This window comes from Adelges cooleyi, unplaced genomic scaffold, assembly GCF_023614345.1.
Source record: "Adelges cooleyi isolate 19-005CV unplaced genomic scaffold, UGA_ACOO_1.1 ACOO_flye_CR_arks_rails_tigmint_CR_PRNA_167, whole genome shotgun sequence".
Classification (NCBI taxonomy): Eukaryota; Metazoa; Arthropoda; class Insecta; order Hemiptera; family Adelgidae; genus Adelges; species Adelges cooleyi.
Genome location: NW_026095824.1, coordinates 1721007 through 1736654, shown reverse-complemented (window position 1 = coordinate 1736654; position 15648 = coordinate 1721007). Strand labels below are relative to the sequence as shown.

Here is a 15648-nt window from a genome sequence, read left to right as displayed (position 1 = left end):
CGGTGGTGTTGTACCGCGCATCCGTCCGGTCGAGACCGCTCGCGAATGCGCAAAACATTCACCCGTGGAAGAATAAATCATCACAACGCGCGCATACATTTCTACTCCATGAACGATTTGAATTCTTCCGCCTAACGTACCCAGTTTACTTAATTTGTTTTATGTAATTTTTTTGTATAATTGTATAAAATATCTAAATGTTGTCCACATCTTAAATATTATACTTTAACTATAAGATTGGCCCACGAAATCTTATCATTCAAAAGGTATAATTTGATTACTACTTTTTACTTATAACGTATGCTGCAGTAGCCAGTAAGCAGTTCTCAACTTCCTACCAAAGCATAATATAAATAGATAAGCATTTTTCAGACATTTTTAATTTCTTATGAAATTAAAGTAATATAAATCACCAACTTTCGATTGAATGCTCGCGATAGTTATTTATAAAATAAAAGTTTAACTTCAATAAAAGGGATAGAAACATGTTGTAGTTTATAAAAGGTGATTGGTTAATTATGACCCAGTTAATATCTTAGAAGTTATAAGATTAATAGCTCAAATTTGATATATTTTTATCAATATAAACCCATCTTTTATGCGTTAAATCCCTATTAGCTTATAGTTTTTAATTGGTTACGATATACATATATCTACTATAAACTATGTAATGTATAAAAGAAGAATAATTTTAAAATTTCTTATACGTTTTATGATATTGGCTGGATCATAGTTAACCAATTAACCAAAATAATAATAATTATTAAATAAATGTATATAAACGATGAATAAATTCTTATAACAAGCCCCTCCTAATTAAAAAAAAAATAACCAATTCATTTTTTTCATATATTGACAAAATTAAGAAAACAAGACATATTCATAAACGCATATTTTAGGTACATATTAACATATGATACGCATATTATTTTAAGCATAATATTCATTTACCAATTAGAAATTTCAAATTTAAATAAGGATAATATCATAACTCATATATTACTACCATATTATGTTTGATTTATGTTATTTGATAATAGAACTCATTTATTACTACGTCTACATGATTCGTGTTTAACAGGTTATTTAGATAAACAGCTGTTTCAGTAACACAAATTTAATTGTTCTAAATACAACCGTTGAATAGATCTAAATATTATGACTTGATTACATTATATTGATTAATATAATTAACCATTGGTAGATTTAAGTTCTTTATATGAACGACAAACCACTTTAATTTTTTTAACTGTCTCTATAAGCGCATGTAAACATTTGTTTAAACTCCATATAGTAATAAATTACAATTAAATATGTCATTTATTAGTTTTCATCAATCCTATAATAGGACACCTACTTTTATTTTTCTTATATACCTAGGCACTTGATATCTATTGGCGCAATTTAGAGATGCGCTTAGAACCCTTAATTATTTTAAAATTAGCATCCGCTCTATCTCTACATTTTTTAAACTCCATACAAAAAATATTATGGACGTGGGGTCTTAATAATATTTTTAGTACCCCAGCTGATATTTATAATAATTTATGTTTGTGTAGCACGATTAAATAAAAATGGAAATGGTATAGGCCTAATTTAGAAATGGTTTATATCAAGTATTGGTGGATCAACAGTGGGGGGCAAATAAGCCTCTCTAGTTTAATTTTCTATGCAAGAATTCGACCTTCCATAGAAATCATCTCAAATTACGCTTATTCAACATAGCCACGCGTGTATCTGTAAATGCACTATGTAATATGATAGAATATGTGCATATGATAGAATAATAATACATTGACAAATTCTCAATCAAACTGTTTACTGTGCACTGACTAAAATATTGCATTTTGCAAATGCACAACTAATAACTAAATTCTACAGGAAACTTAAATAAATCACACGACCAAATCCCAAAGAAATCCCGTTGTTTAAGAAGTGACACGGTTTATTCGGTCCTCTTGGCTACGCCATACTGTAATATGATTTATTTTAGAGATACCTGTTGGGTTATTATTGTAAATAGAATTCATTAATAATATTACATTAATATATAACGCCAAACATTACTGTGGATAGAAATAAAGAATTTGGTAATATTATAAACCTCATACTATTCTCCAATCAACAATAATTTTTTAATAGCTACTGAAAAATAACAAATTTGCGTACAATGATTTGTCAGTTTCATAACAGAAAAACAAAAAGTATAATATTTAATGTTAATTATTATCACTTATCAGTATAATCTAATACTATAAATGTATAGTATTTGGTATAATCGTTGAAGGACCACCGTATTATTAGTAACGACGGACTAAGACTATATTATACTGTGTTTAAGAGAGGTAATCCGGAATCGAGCCTGAATAAACACTCCACTAATGGATGCGCCCATGCCATTACGTTGAATTATTATGTTGTGTAATGGAGTTTATGCTCCAAATAAGTCGCTATAAATTACATTTTTATATTTTTAAACATTATTCGCTATCAACATTAGGTAAATTTATAATCTAAGCAAAATTAGCCTAGATTTAGTCGTAATAAACAATAGTTCAGTAATTCACATAGAACTAATGTTTTATGTAATGTAAATATTTGATTTTAAACCTAAATCCTTATCAACAAAATGAAATAAAAAATGTACATAAATTATATTTTAGATGTATTCTGTAAATAATTACCGTCTCACCTTTTAAAATATTTTGGTTTTTATGTACCTAAATCTAAGATAATCTGAAAATTGCTGTATTTGTTTTTAACATTAAAGATACAACGAAAAAGCCGAGTTAATAAAATAATTATAACAGGCGGATTCAAATTTCCGACGGAGAACATTAATTTTGTTTTTATTTTTTCAAATTATTTTGATGGTGGTTTCAATAAGATTCTACAATTCACAATCGTAAAAAAAAAATATTGAAAGGTGATGTTAATATAATACCACTATGACTCAAAGAGTTAAACTGCCCCAAAATTAAATTATTATTATCACAAGAGGTCTTTCAATAACAATTATTATGAATTATGCATTTATACAATTGTTATTTAGTCACATCTAAATGTTTAGTGGGCAGTTAGATTATATAATAGTGATGTAGGTATATCAATAAAAATAATTTATAATAAATTATAATAATGTAACCTTTTCTTCATAAATATTTTCGAGGCAACTCTCGGCCTCCCCACTCTCGCCGTGTCACTGAATGTAATAATTTATTTTTAATAGGTTGTCTGAACAAAGATTTAAACTTAACATAAAATACTTCCACTTTTTAACATTTTTGTATTTAGAGAATAGACCAGTAAATGAATAAAAATTATTTTTGCTATATGTATTGTGGCAAATCTAGTACAAGCGGTTTTATGACAAGTATATATTTTGGATTACTGTAATATACACAGCAAATATTATTAAAATACATATTATTTTGGAATGACCACAAAATCCGTATACATATATTTATTATTTGGCACATATTCCCCAAAGCAATAAACCTGGTTTATACGCGTGGGACGATTTTTAAAAATAATATGTTTTTACTAATAGAATTTAATGTAGTGGATTATTCTATATTTTTCATCATATATAAATAAATATAATATATAGTTGAATACTACTATACCTAATTAAATACATTTTAATAAAGTATTAGACCTACAAGTAGGTAACATTCAACAAATAATAGCTTGAAAACAGCGGATAGGTATATTATATTTGAAGCAATATCCAATATTTTTTACTCCTAGTGATAGTCGGATAGACGTGTTTTTAACAAAACATTTTTTAATATTCAGCAATGTCCATCCTTCATAATATGTCTCCCACAGCCTATACAAAAATATTGATGTTAGTTCGTCGATCACCGTTAATACTTAATACAAGTATAAAAAAACAACTATTAAAATAAGAAAACTAAACTGATTTTTTAATTAAAAGATAACTATAAAAAAATGAAACTTATAATTGAGGGTTACAAAATTTATTTTCTTACCTTTTTAACTAATCCAAATTGTAAACAATTAAATATTTTATGCAGCAGACATTAACCTTGTGTTAAACAGTATATTTTAGAATATTACTAACTAATACTTACACCTTGGAACTTTGGGATCACAGTGTTATTATAATAAGCTGTACTCGCTTCCGAGTACACATAAGTATTCCACGTTATAATTCAATACACAACTTTAGGAAATAATCATTGGATAGCATCGGTACTTATTAGTTTTCAAAATATAGAAAACAAATTATTTCTTACCGTAGAGAAAATATAAAGTTGTATTCAAACATTATACAGGAATAAAAGCATCAATTAAAAAAATATCACTGTTAACATTTAACCGCGGTTACATTATCAAATATAATAACTTAATTTGTTTTAATTTTTAGTGTACAAAATTCATTATTTTTGAAGAACAAATTATCTTATGTAAAAAACTACAAATTGTTTGTTTTACACATTAAAACAATTTCTGTTTGATGTTTGTAATTATGTAGAAACTTTAGTATGACTAATAATACATAAATTATACTAAAATTAACATTACCTTTGTTACAATAAAAAGGACTACGTACAATTACTAAAATCAATAATATTTTAATCAATTGATTAATTAGGATTTATTTAAACCGTTTTAGTCAATTATGAATACCAAACTGATAAACCATTATCTAGGTCTACATTCAAACAACAGATATTATTACAGTATGCAAAAATGTAGAACAAGTATTTTTTCTTTTGGATGCATAACAGTAATTTGTTTCAGTTATATGGAAAATGATTTATTGTTTTGGGTAAAAAAGTAACAACCAATGTCCGACTTATTAAAATAATATTTGAAATTTTAATAGTACTTAATTACAATTCCTAATAATATATCTGATAATTCTAATAATAATATATAATATATGATCTTTAGCGTCATCATACATTTATATTTATATAATAATTATAACTATGTTTATAGATTGTTAAAAGCTAAATCAAGACATACCAACTAACTTGTCTAAAAATAAAATATTCTTTTTTTATGTTAGAAAATAATATTTTTTTTTTAAAGGTCTACACACACACACACACATACATATATATATAATAGTAAATACGAATTTAATACCTGCATGCAAAATAAATTACATTTTTAAAGACAAATTAAATGTATTTATACAGAATTTGAAAATTATTAAGTACAGATTACACAACAAATACAATATATATATAATTTAAAATGTATTGTTAAACTATTATTTCTAAAACGAATAACTGGTGAAAATGTATTGCTACTAAACAACACAACCATACATAAAAGATTAATTAACATTAAATAATAATACATATATGTATATAAAAAATGTTTAATTTATTTAATATTATTTAAAAACTAGTACATTCAAATTCAACTTTAGTTAACTTGCTATGATCACTCTTATTTATTATTACCTTATTATCATAGTATATTTCCTTTATGTTTGCAACCATTTAATTAAATGTATTCCATACTGGTATATAATTCTCAAATTACCTACCAAGATAAATTACAACCAATGAAATCTACACAGAAAAAAATCAAAGAAATGTTATTTGGTACACTAAAAACTTCAACTAAATTTTGGTAATCACACGAATGACTAAAAATGAGTGATCGTCGTTAATACAATCAATTGTTATTTAGTTTATTACTAGTACATAAATATCTTTCATTTACAAAACGCTGTCGGCTTTACAAATTTTATTTGAAAATACTAAAATAATGCCACGTTACTATATAAAGCCTTGAGATAAAACTTTGAAGTGATCATATTATAACTATAATATTATGTATGTACAACAACCTTTATTAAATTCTAGAAAATAAAAAAAAATATTATAACTTAAATGTTTAACAAATAACTCATCGATAGAAACTTAAGTTTGACAATAAAATATTTAGTGTGAATTAAAACATTTTTGTGAATCGGCTACATATTGTGCAGAGTTTTGTTTAATATTAGTTAAGTGTTTACCTATAAATAATAATGGCCTAATAAAAAATATTGTTTTTTTAATATTTACATATTAAACACCATTTTTTTTACACACAAATGATAATAATAAAAAATTAAAAAATGCATACATATATAGTATATAGTATTATAGTAAACTAAGTTTATTATATTTTATTAATTAAATTGTGGTATATACAAGGGACAGTTATACTGATGACAAATATAAGTAAATTAATAGTGCAGTGGAGGTAGACGTCTTTTATGTATTACAACGCAAATTGTTTGTTTTTAGTTTTTACCGATCGTGATGATAAAACATAACACACCTATATTTTTCTTTAAATAATTTTAAACTTACATTATAAATAGATATCAATTTAGAGGTAAGTAGCAAAAAAAATGTTGTTGCCTAAACTCAAGTTAATAAATATAATATAAAACATAAGATCGATCGGACAATTAATTGAAGTATAGTTTATTTAAACATTAAGTTCAATTGTTGTTAGGTTACATACATGCAATGAGAGATGCTGAATATTCATTATTATGAAATTATTCCTACTCTTTGTCATGGTAATAATAAATAGAGAATATGTTTTTGATTTTAAAACCAAAATTAATAATAATAATAAAAAGAAAAGAAAATCAATTTGATTTAATACATTTGGAATATGTTAATTATGTAATGCATGCATAAAACAAATTAAAAAAAAAACAATTAAAACTGTGATTACTAGACCTTCGGCACAGGAACACGAATACAGATTTGATACTTAATTTAAAAATATCACTTAAACTACACATACACAATTATTAGGAAATAGAAAAATATATATATACGAGGAATATAACGAACCTTGCCAAATAAACGGGACAATTATTTGTTGACAAGATTCAATGGTGTTTCGTCATGTACAGGTTCTTCAATAATTGTTTGAACTGCCGCCGAGTTGGGTGACGGAGGTTGTTCGATTTCATATCCTTCTTCTTGTTCTAATTTTATGGCTTCCATTTTTTTAATTTTGATTTTTTTCTTATTCATGCTTATGTCCATACCTACACAAGAATAAACTTTTAAGTACTTTCAACGCTCTGACGTTTAATCGGACGACTCCACAGTGAGTTGTAAATAGGTGAGTGCATTCCATAAAATTACAGCTTTGATTTACATCTTAATAAGGTGTATATTTTTTTATTATTAATTGCACAATAAAATATTTAAATAAACATATTGTGTTTTCTACAAAAACATATATCTTAACAACTAGTAGTTTTTCATAAGAAGCAATATAAATGAACAGAACAGACGAAATAAAAAATATATTGTTTTGAACATGTTTATTATCGCCAAGCAAGAAATATTTAATAACCACCACAACAATAAAATAGCTAATGTTAAAATGTAAAAAGCAGAAGTCTTACGTTCTAATATTGTTAACTGTCCACCAAATCGGTAGTTGGTATAATATTAAATAATGTAAAACAATGTAGATAATTGAAGGTTGACATAATACTGTAGTTCTTTTGAAAATACAAACATATATTAAAAAATTTGATATTTTGCAGCACAGATATAGATAATAACTAAATTGCTAATTAATAACATTTAGTGAAGCTGTTTGATAAGAAATTGCTAAGGGAAATTTGTGAAAAATGCATTTAAAATAATCATTAATTTACCACAGAAAAAACAAATGTCAGTGAAGTCCGTTTTAAAACCACAATTAAATTATAACAACACTGCTTCATTACCTCACGAAACTATTGTTTATTTACACACTATTTAAATGTAATAAATAGTACACACAATATTAAATTAAGTTAACCGAGAAAGGATTTTCTCGTTATATAAAAAACATGCTCTATAGAATTTATTTTCTATTATTATGTAGGTATCAACACCTATTGCAATCAACACAAGATGTTAGTTTTTCGACAAATTATTTTTTTGTAGGAGGATGGCGACTCCACTAGCTACAGTGTCAAACCAGTGACATAAGGTGATACACTGCTGCCTTAACACTAAAATATTTGACCATCACTTTTCAAACAAATGTCTATAGAGCATGAAATATATTATGAAGATTAGTAAAAATTAGATCATTGGCATTTTGAAACAACTATTCTTAAAATTTAAGAGTAGTTTAACAATACTATAGAGTTAACTCTACTTTAATAAAGTGTTTTTCAATAACTTACGATTTTTTTTTTTTATGTCCTATTCTTATGAGTGTGCATAGCCTACAAAACAATGGAGTTGTTGACTAACATTTGAGAGTAAACAATTGAATTAATATCTGCATCTACAATTTAAAGTCATAAACTAAATATGTATTTTTTAATTAATTATATTTAAGCTCTGATATCAGAAAATATATTTTTAATTATGTTTCAATTTTTATTTTTTGAAAATTAATAATATTTCTTTCACAAACAAATAACAAACTTAAAAATATAAATTGTCTCCCATACATTTAAACATACTTTGACAAATAGTTTCAATAAATAATTATCTTAAAAACTACATCTACAAAGTTTATACAGTTTTTATTTGAAACAATTTATTGCTAAAAAAATATTATGGTCATGACAAAAAAAAAGTTATATAGATTTTTATATAAATGTTTATGTTAGTAGAAATGTTTATGTTGGTAGATATTACCGTAAAGAGATGTATTACATTGAATTAAAATGAAATTAAAAAAAAAAATTAAGCATTACAAGCAGTTTAATACTAAAAATGAAAGATTTTAATTAGAATTGTCATCTACTTTTTTGCATGGCGTTCTTACCTGAAGCAAGCAATCTTGTATATCGTCCTGACCACCGCTTAATTTTAGTTTAATGTGCTGCGATTGCATAAATATATTAGTGTACCAATTAAATAATAATGAAAAAATTACAATTTGGCACTTGACTAAATTTTACTACGCATTATGTGAATAAGAAAAGTATCTAAGAAGAATGTTAGTTAATAACAGAAAGGAGGCGTCCGAATTTGTTTATTTAATAAGGTATTATTAATTTTAGACATTTGTTTTTATCAAGAAGGAAAATATATTTATAATGTTTCTCTAGAAAATGAAAAAAGGTGAGAATGCTAACCATTGTCAGAACGTTTTCTACGTTGTCTCGTATGAATGGTATCACGTCGCATTGTCGGTGGTCTGATTTTTCCATGTAGTTTATAGTACAATCCACAAGCGTTGCACACAGGGTCTTCGTTCAAACGTCGCCATATGGTTGAACAAGTCGTTCCACAATTACTGCACATCCTCTGAACGGATGATTCTCTTGCCTAAAAAATTTTAATTTATTAAAAACAACTAGTTTCAGTTTGACAACATTTTAACAAAATATATACCGTGCGTTTCCTAGGTACATTGGGTGAAGCATTTATATCTTTCACTTGTTGTTGTACTTGATGGCCATCAGAATATCGTCTGATTGTCGCCTGTGTTTGATAAATTTTGCGTTTTTGGTCAGACGATACTAATTTACCACGAACTACAGTTGCACCTTTAGGAGTACCCGGTGACTGCCCATCGTCGCTTTCTGTTGATAGTTCTTGTATGTGTGTGGCTGCAAATAATAACATCCCCATTCGATCCGACGGATCTGTGGGAGCGTTAGATTGGCCTTGATTATTTGCCCATTCACCAACTTGCATGACTTGTGGACGTAATTCTGATGTTGTTCCATCGGGATTCTGTAACGCAAACAAATTTTCTCCGTTACTTTTCTCTTTCGTGTATCAATACAATTATTAATGATAAAGTGATTACTAACTTTTGTTTGAAAAATAAGAGTTTGCCCACTGCCTTGTAAATTTGGCCAAGCATATGCAGGTTTTACAATGACTGCTGGAGAGTTAGATCGGATTTTTTTAGTTGTCCAGTTGGGACCGTTTCCTTCATCAGACGAGTTAGTGTCATCACCAGCAACTTGTGTTCGGAACCCACTTAACTCTAACGCTCTGGTAGGGCAACTCTGTTTACGGCGATCTTTACTTGTGCCGGATGCCTAAGAAAACAATACAAAAAGTTTGCAACATTAAACAACACTCTTAGTTTATAAACAAATTTATACTATTCTTACCCAAGATGTTGGAATACAATTCACTAGCGAAAATTGTTTTTGACCAATTTTATGAGTACCATTAACAATTGTACCATTGACAATAGGGAATTGGACGCTAGCAATAACTTTAGGACCACTTTGTTGGTCATAGCCTTCGGAGCCATCATCATTTTTACTATAAAAACATTTGTTTTAACATTAAAGTTTAAAAAAAAAAAAAAAAGAGTTAAAGCAAACTAATATTTTAACAATCTTAGGAAAAATAATGTATATAAAACCGCTCAATACAATTATTACAAAGTTACGTAATTTTGGTACTTTTTATTTTTTTTATATGTTATTCACAAAATTTTAGCAAATAAATAAAAACAATTCTAGGGGAAAAATAAAAAAATGTCTAGAATGTCATACATTCAAGTGTTAAGACATGTTATAACCACCCTCAAAAGCTGACTGTTGTACTTGTTTAATATGAGTAGTCATAATTGTATTAAGTTTTCTAAATCACATATCCATGATCATATTTTATGCAATACACTTACTATTCTTCGTCATATTCATCATCAGGTTCAGTTTTTACTACAATTATATTTTCGTCATCATTGTATGTACCATATTCTGCATTGTTATCTGTACAGATAGTGTCATCTCCAGATACGGTTTCTTCTGAATCATGAGCTATTGTCACTTCAGCGGCCATTTCATCACATCCTTGAATTACTTCAACTGCACAAAATAAAGGGTTTTATTTTTGTAAAAGAATATAATAAATCTTACTTCTTTAATTGTAATTAATATGTATTTTTTTAAAAATATAATTTTACTTACCATGTGACGCGAGTGATGCATTTGTTTCATACGGTGGTGATGTAGTAACATTATTGATATTATTAGCAGAATTTTGGGCTTTAACATATCGCGCATCTGATCCAAGACCTGACGATGAAGAATGATTTGAATCGGCTGGGCTATACACATATTCAGATTTGGGTGAATTTTTTACTTCTTCCTGTTATTTAAAAAGACAAAAATGTTTTACTTGTTTTATTAAATACAATTATTTACTGAAATAATTAATTTAAAATTTTAAGAATAATTACAGCAGCTGGTTTTTTCAACAAGTCATGTAAAACACGTTCTTGGCGTTTGTACGTTTCTCTATGGCTATAACACTGTTCTGTGTTTTGCACACACTTTGAGCAAAGTTTATTTGGCAAATCCTTAGCATCAGTTATTTGTACCTAAAAAACACAAAAAAACATTAATGAGATTTAGGTAATCAATGGTGATTATTTGTATAAATTCAAAATCAATAGCAAATGATAAACAGTCTAAGAGCAATAACTGTCTACCTATTATGGCTTATTAGAAATACAAATTTTAGAATAAAATAAATAAATAATAGCAATACAAAAACTTGGGAGTCCTAAGGGGAACCCACGTTTTACTAAGACAAGAATAAAAGAGAAAAGTCTTAAATTATGCTATAGTACCATGTTAAAGGGAACGAAAAACGACAAATTTTAACAAATAAAGACTAAAATGCAAAGTCACGTTCTAAAGTGTCTACCAAACCAATTTCAAAAACTTTTTGATACATATTTTAACAACTTTTCTATGGGGTTAAAAGCCAATTTTTTATTTTTATTTTCATAATTTTACTATAAGCGTTTATATTTTAATTTTTCATTGTTTTTTTAATAAATCAAACTAATTTTCTAATAGCGAAAACGAAAATCAGCTTTTTAGCCCCCATAGAAAAAAAAGAAAGCTTTACATGAAAAAAAAAAAAAAAAATTTGAAAACCGCCAAAAAGATATGCTAGAAAATGACTTCTATGGCAGTCATTTTTTATCAGTTGCCATTACTCGAAGAAAAAAAAACTAAGTTTTACAACTACACATTTTTTTTCATCTTCAAATAAGTCATATTTAAAATGGTTACTAAATCAATTTTTGCCAAATATTGCTTATACTTTGTAACTAATAAATAGCTCTTTCCATTCCCCTTAATTAGAACTAGTATGTAGTGTTAATGTAGAACTACAGTTTTCCCTGACATCAGTTTCAAACAAAAAAAACAAAATATTTCACTATAACCAGGTAGGTTATATCAATTTAACTGTATATAATTTTCCAATTAGAACACTTCATGACATAATCAAAACTGAAATTATAAAATTCCCTTTAAAGTTTAATTCTTAACCTAAGATAAAAACAGTTTTTGTAAAAATAATACTATTTTTACGATTTCATGTGGGAACCCTTATTCTAATTAATAAAAATGTAAGACATCTGATAATGATATTTTTATATGAGCTTTTTTTTGTATAAATATTTTTTATCATAACAAAATGATAATACTTAGTACTTTTAAAAATGCAGCTTATAAAATAAATTTTAAATGGGAAATTCAACTGTAAAAACTAATAACACACCTATGCATTTTTAATAACTATAATTGAAAAATAAATCATGTTTAACTGAGATGGTATTTACTAAGAATTTATTTTTAAGATACAGCGTTCAAACTACTTGGCTACCTTTAACCCTCTACATCAGTATATGAATATCAATTTAAATTTTATATTAATTATTAATTATTGATTAATAAAAATTAACGTAATCATAATTACGTTATAAATATTTTAATTTTTTTTTTGAAGGTGCAAGATAATAAAGTAAACACTTCTTCGTGGTGCACGAACGGGGTCCTGTGCGATAGCAGCAGAGTAATAATAACAAAAATGTTGGAAATAATAGGTATAAGTGCACCGAGGGGCACGCGAGATACTGGGGCGTCTAAAAATAAAACCTGTTTGCACGGAGTGGGGAGAGAAATCAACGGGTAGGTCGCGGGGAGAGGAATAGAAAAATGAAAAAAAAAAAAATTAAAACAATTTGATAGCGTTTGTCGGAACCGGCAAGGAAACAACGGCAAAATACGTTAATACCGATAATGTATGATAGTCGCATACGGAGGGAGGTGAAAAAATGGCATCCTAGGGGTGTCGGGTAGTAATGAAAAACGCGGTACGTGAAAAACACCGAACACGGCGGCTGCGTATGTTGGCGTGATTACGCCGTGCCAAACAACAATAGCCTATCAGGCGGTGGGCGCCATTATCAACATAACGCGCGCCGTTACGAAACGGCCCGCGGTATATGTTGTATACCATCGCCGCAACGGCCACGGCCACAGAGGCATAGTGGTGATCGTCGACGACGGCGACAACGTTAATTTGCGATATTTAATAATAATATCGTGTAATCATCATCATAATAACACGAGAGATAAAACTAAGGGGCCGGGGCAGAGGACGGGTATGATAAAAACCGCGCAACGCCATTATCGGTCGGCCGGACCGCATTATCACGTTTTCGTATTTTTCCCCATTATCTGTTAACAATATTTTCCTCCTGTTAACAAAACCGCCATAAACAATTTCCGTTGCTTACCCCGAATACACGGTAAATCTTCTCCGGCAACGACGGCACCTGATTGTTGAACACGGACTCGCCTTCGTCCGCTTGCAACGTGTTCAGACAAAGACGGCATATCTGATAGAGATCGGTCGTCGTGCTGATCGGCTGCGGTGGCGGCTGTTTCGTCTCGCCGTTACTGCTGTCCATCGTTTATATTTGTCGGGACAAACGTTCGTTCTTGTATTTTAAACTCTTCTTTCGTTCGCACTACGTTCAACGCGTCTCGCTACATAATATTCCTTGCGGACTGCCAAAAACGGAACAATTACAGTGAGCGGGCGGCCGACGGGAAACACATACGAAACGACGGTGTACACACGAAATGACGCTATCACACACGGACGATTATTAATCTCTTGGTAAACGCAAATGGCGGTCGGTGTTGTCGTAGCGGCGGGAGGGGGAAGGCTATCATCGGTCGGGCTCGGCGCGTGTACCACCCCGCCGCCGACGCTACGGGTCAGGCTACCACAAAGAGCGCCGCCGTATGGCTCCACTGCGCGATAGGCCGGCGGCGGGGTCGGGGGACGCGCGCACGTCTACAACAAAGGACCCGCGCGCCCGCCAAAGACGTTGTAGAATCGTTGTTTTTATCGTTTTATCGTCAAGGAGCTCGCGTCGACAACGCTGTGGTCGCCAATTCCCTCGCCCCGCCGCGTACTCCGCATCGGCCTACCGGCCAACGTTCGCGTTTTAGTCTTTTTTTTTTTTTTTTTTTATCGTTATTCGTTACTGCTTATTACCCGCCTACGGCCTACCGGACATGAGCCGCGCACGGCGCACGCGCAACCGGGTGGCAGCCACTGGTACTGATATTGTACTTTTATTTACTTCAATTTATATGATAATAAACAGTACTGTTTTTTTACAGTACTCCATAGACTACTATATAAGTGCTATTATTCCACTGCGCTCTGCACCCGATTAACGACTTCTCGTCGGCTGCTTTACGAACATTACTGATGTCGTCATTGGTGTTTATACATATATATATATTGCTAAAACCGTGGGTTATTAGTTGTTACGACCCGTCTGGGTTTCACACACCATCGTTTCGCCGATTAACCGTCAATTTATTAACCATTATAATATACAGAAGCAATTGTTAATAGCATAGCCACAAACAATGCGCAAAACAACTCGCTTGCGCACCAAACGTGAAACGACTATGACTACAACAGTTTACATTGTAGCTATGACGTTACAATCATACTCTATCCCATATAAGAAAGGTAGTGCGCAGAAACTAAGTCATTGCTTTCGTATGCGCCTGCACAGCCAGGAGTGACGCGTTTTGGTTTTTACGCAATACCTTTCTTATGCGGGATAGAGCATACTGTATAAGTTCAATATAATATTATTTATTTGTGCATGTTACTGTTATCCCACGTCAACATGATATATAGTTTGTACTTGTATTATATATTCTGTATAAAATGATTGACGAGAATCGGATGAAGTCAAGTGGAAATTTACAATAGAATAAGTATGTTTAGAATTTGTACGCGCCTGTTTGACGTTAGGTGACTTTAAATTTATTCACAATTTTAAATTAACTAATGTGCTATACTCGTATAATACCTAGTTGAAAATCGTGCTGCAACGTCCATTAACAAAAAAACTGTAACTTTTATATAGTTTCTTACAACTTTTTGTACATAGTTATGTTACTATTTAAACCTTTTTCTTTTTTGTTATTGTTAATTTTTGTTTAAGTGGCTATCATAGAAAAAAAAACAATTTTTGCTCATTACCATAGGTGATTGAACTTTGTTTAAATAACTTATTCCTAAGAAATCAAATTTAACAATAGTGTACCTCGACACGAGTATTTTCAATGACAATAAAACGAGTAACTAATATTATTATTATTTGTACAATCCATAATTATCAGTTACTTTAGTTTTGTAGATTTTATTATTAAATTTCTTACAATAACTAAGCAATATGCATATTGAGTATTAAAATAATAAACGTGAATATAGTTGAGATAAAGGTTGTCAAAAGTATAGCTGTTAACTCGATGTTGGAATATTTTCTATTTGCTTATCTCATACGAACAGATATACATTTTGATAAAATATGATATTCCAT

At 29.3% G+C, this 15648-nt stretch overlaps 1 protein-coding gene across 3 annotated transcripts; it reads right to left on the bottom strand.

The window, feature by feature from the left end:
• Nucleotides 1–5931: 5931 nt before the first annotated feature.
• On the bottom strand, nt 5932–13917 carry LOC126832803 (uncharacterized). 3 transcript variants are annotated; one of them, XM_050563761.1, is made up of 10 exons: nt 13528–13917; nt 11170–11310; nt 10898–11078; nt 10612–10795; nt 10088–10244; nt 9779–10012; nt 9354–9698; nt 9095–9287; nt 8782–8838; nt 6996–7045 (listed from the first exon to the last, which is right to left on the bottom strand). In XM_050563761.1, exons 1-9 carry the CDS (start codon nt 13699–13701, stop codon nt 8831–8833), a joined length of 1617 nt encoding a protein of 538 aa, XP_050419718.1. In that variant the 5' UTR covers nt 13702–13917; the 3' UTR covers nt 6996–7045; nt 8782–8830. The 3 variants fall into 3 exon arrangements, with proteins under 3 accessions (XP_050419716.1, XP_050419718.1, XP_050419717.1); XM_050563759.1 differs by lacking the exon at nt 8782–8838 and having other exon boundaries at nt 5932–7045; XM_050563760.1 differs by having other exon boundaries at nt 6996–8838.
• Between the last annotated feature and the right edge of the window lie 1731 nt (nt 13918–15648).

Excerpts from the sequence above, each read along its gene's own strand:
- LOC126832803 (XM_050563759.1), bottom strand. The coding sequence starts at position 13,701 with ATGGACAGCAGTAACGGCGAGACGAAACAGCCGCCACCGCAGCCGATC. Across the intron at positions 11,311-13,527 it reads AGATTTACCGTGTATTCGGG|GTACAAATAACTGATGCTAA; the intron begins GTAAGCAACGGA and ends TGTGTTTTTTAG. Across the intron at positions 10,245-10,611 it reads GATGAATATGACGAAGAATA|TAAAAATGATGATGGCTCCG; the intron begins GTAAGTGTATTG and ends ATGTTTTTATAG.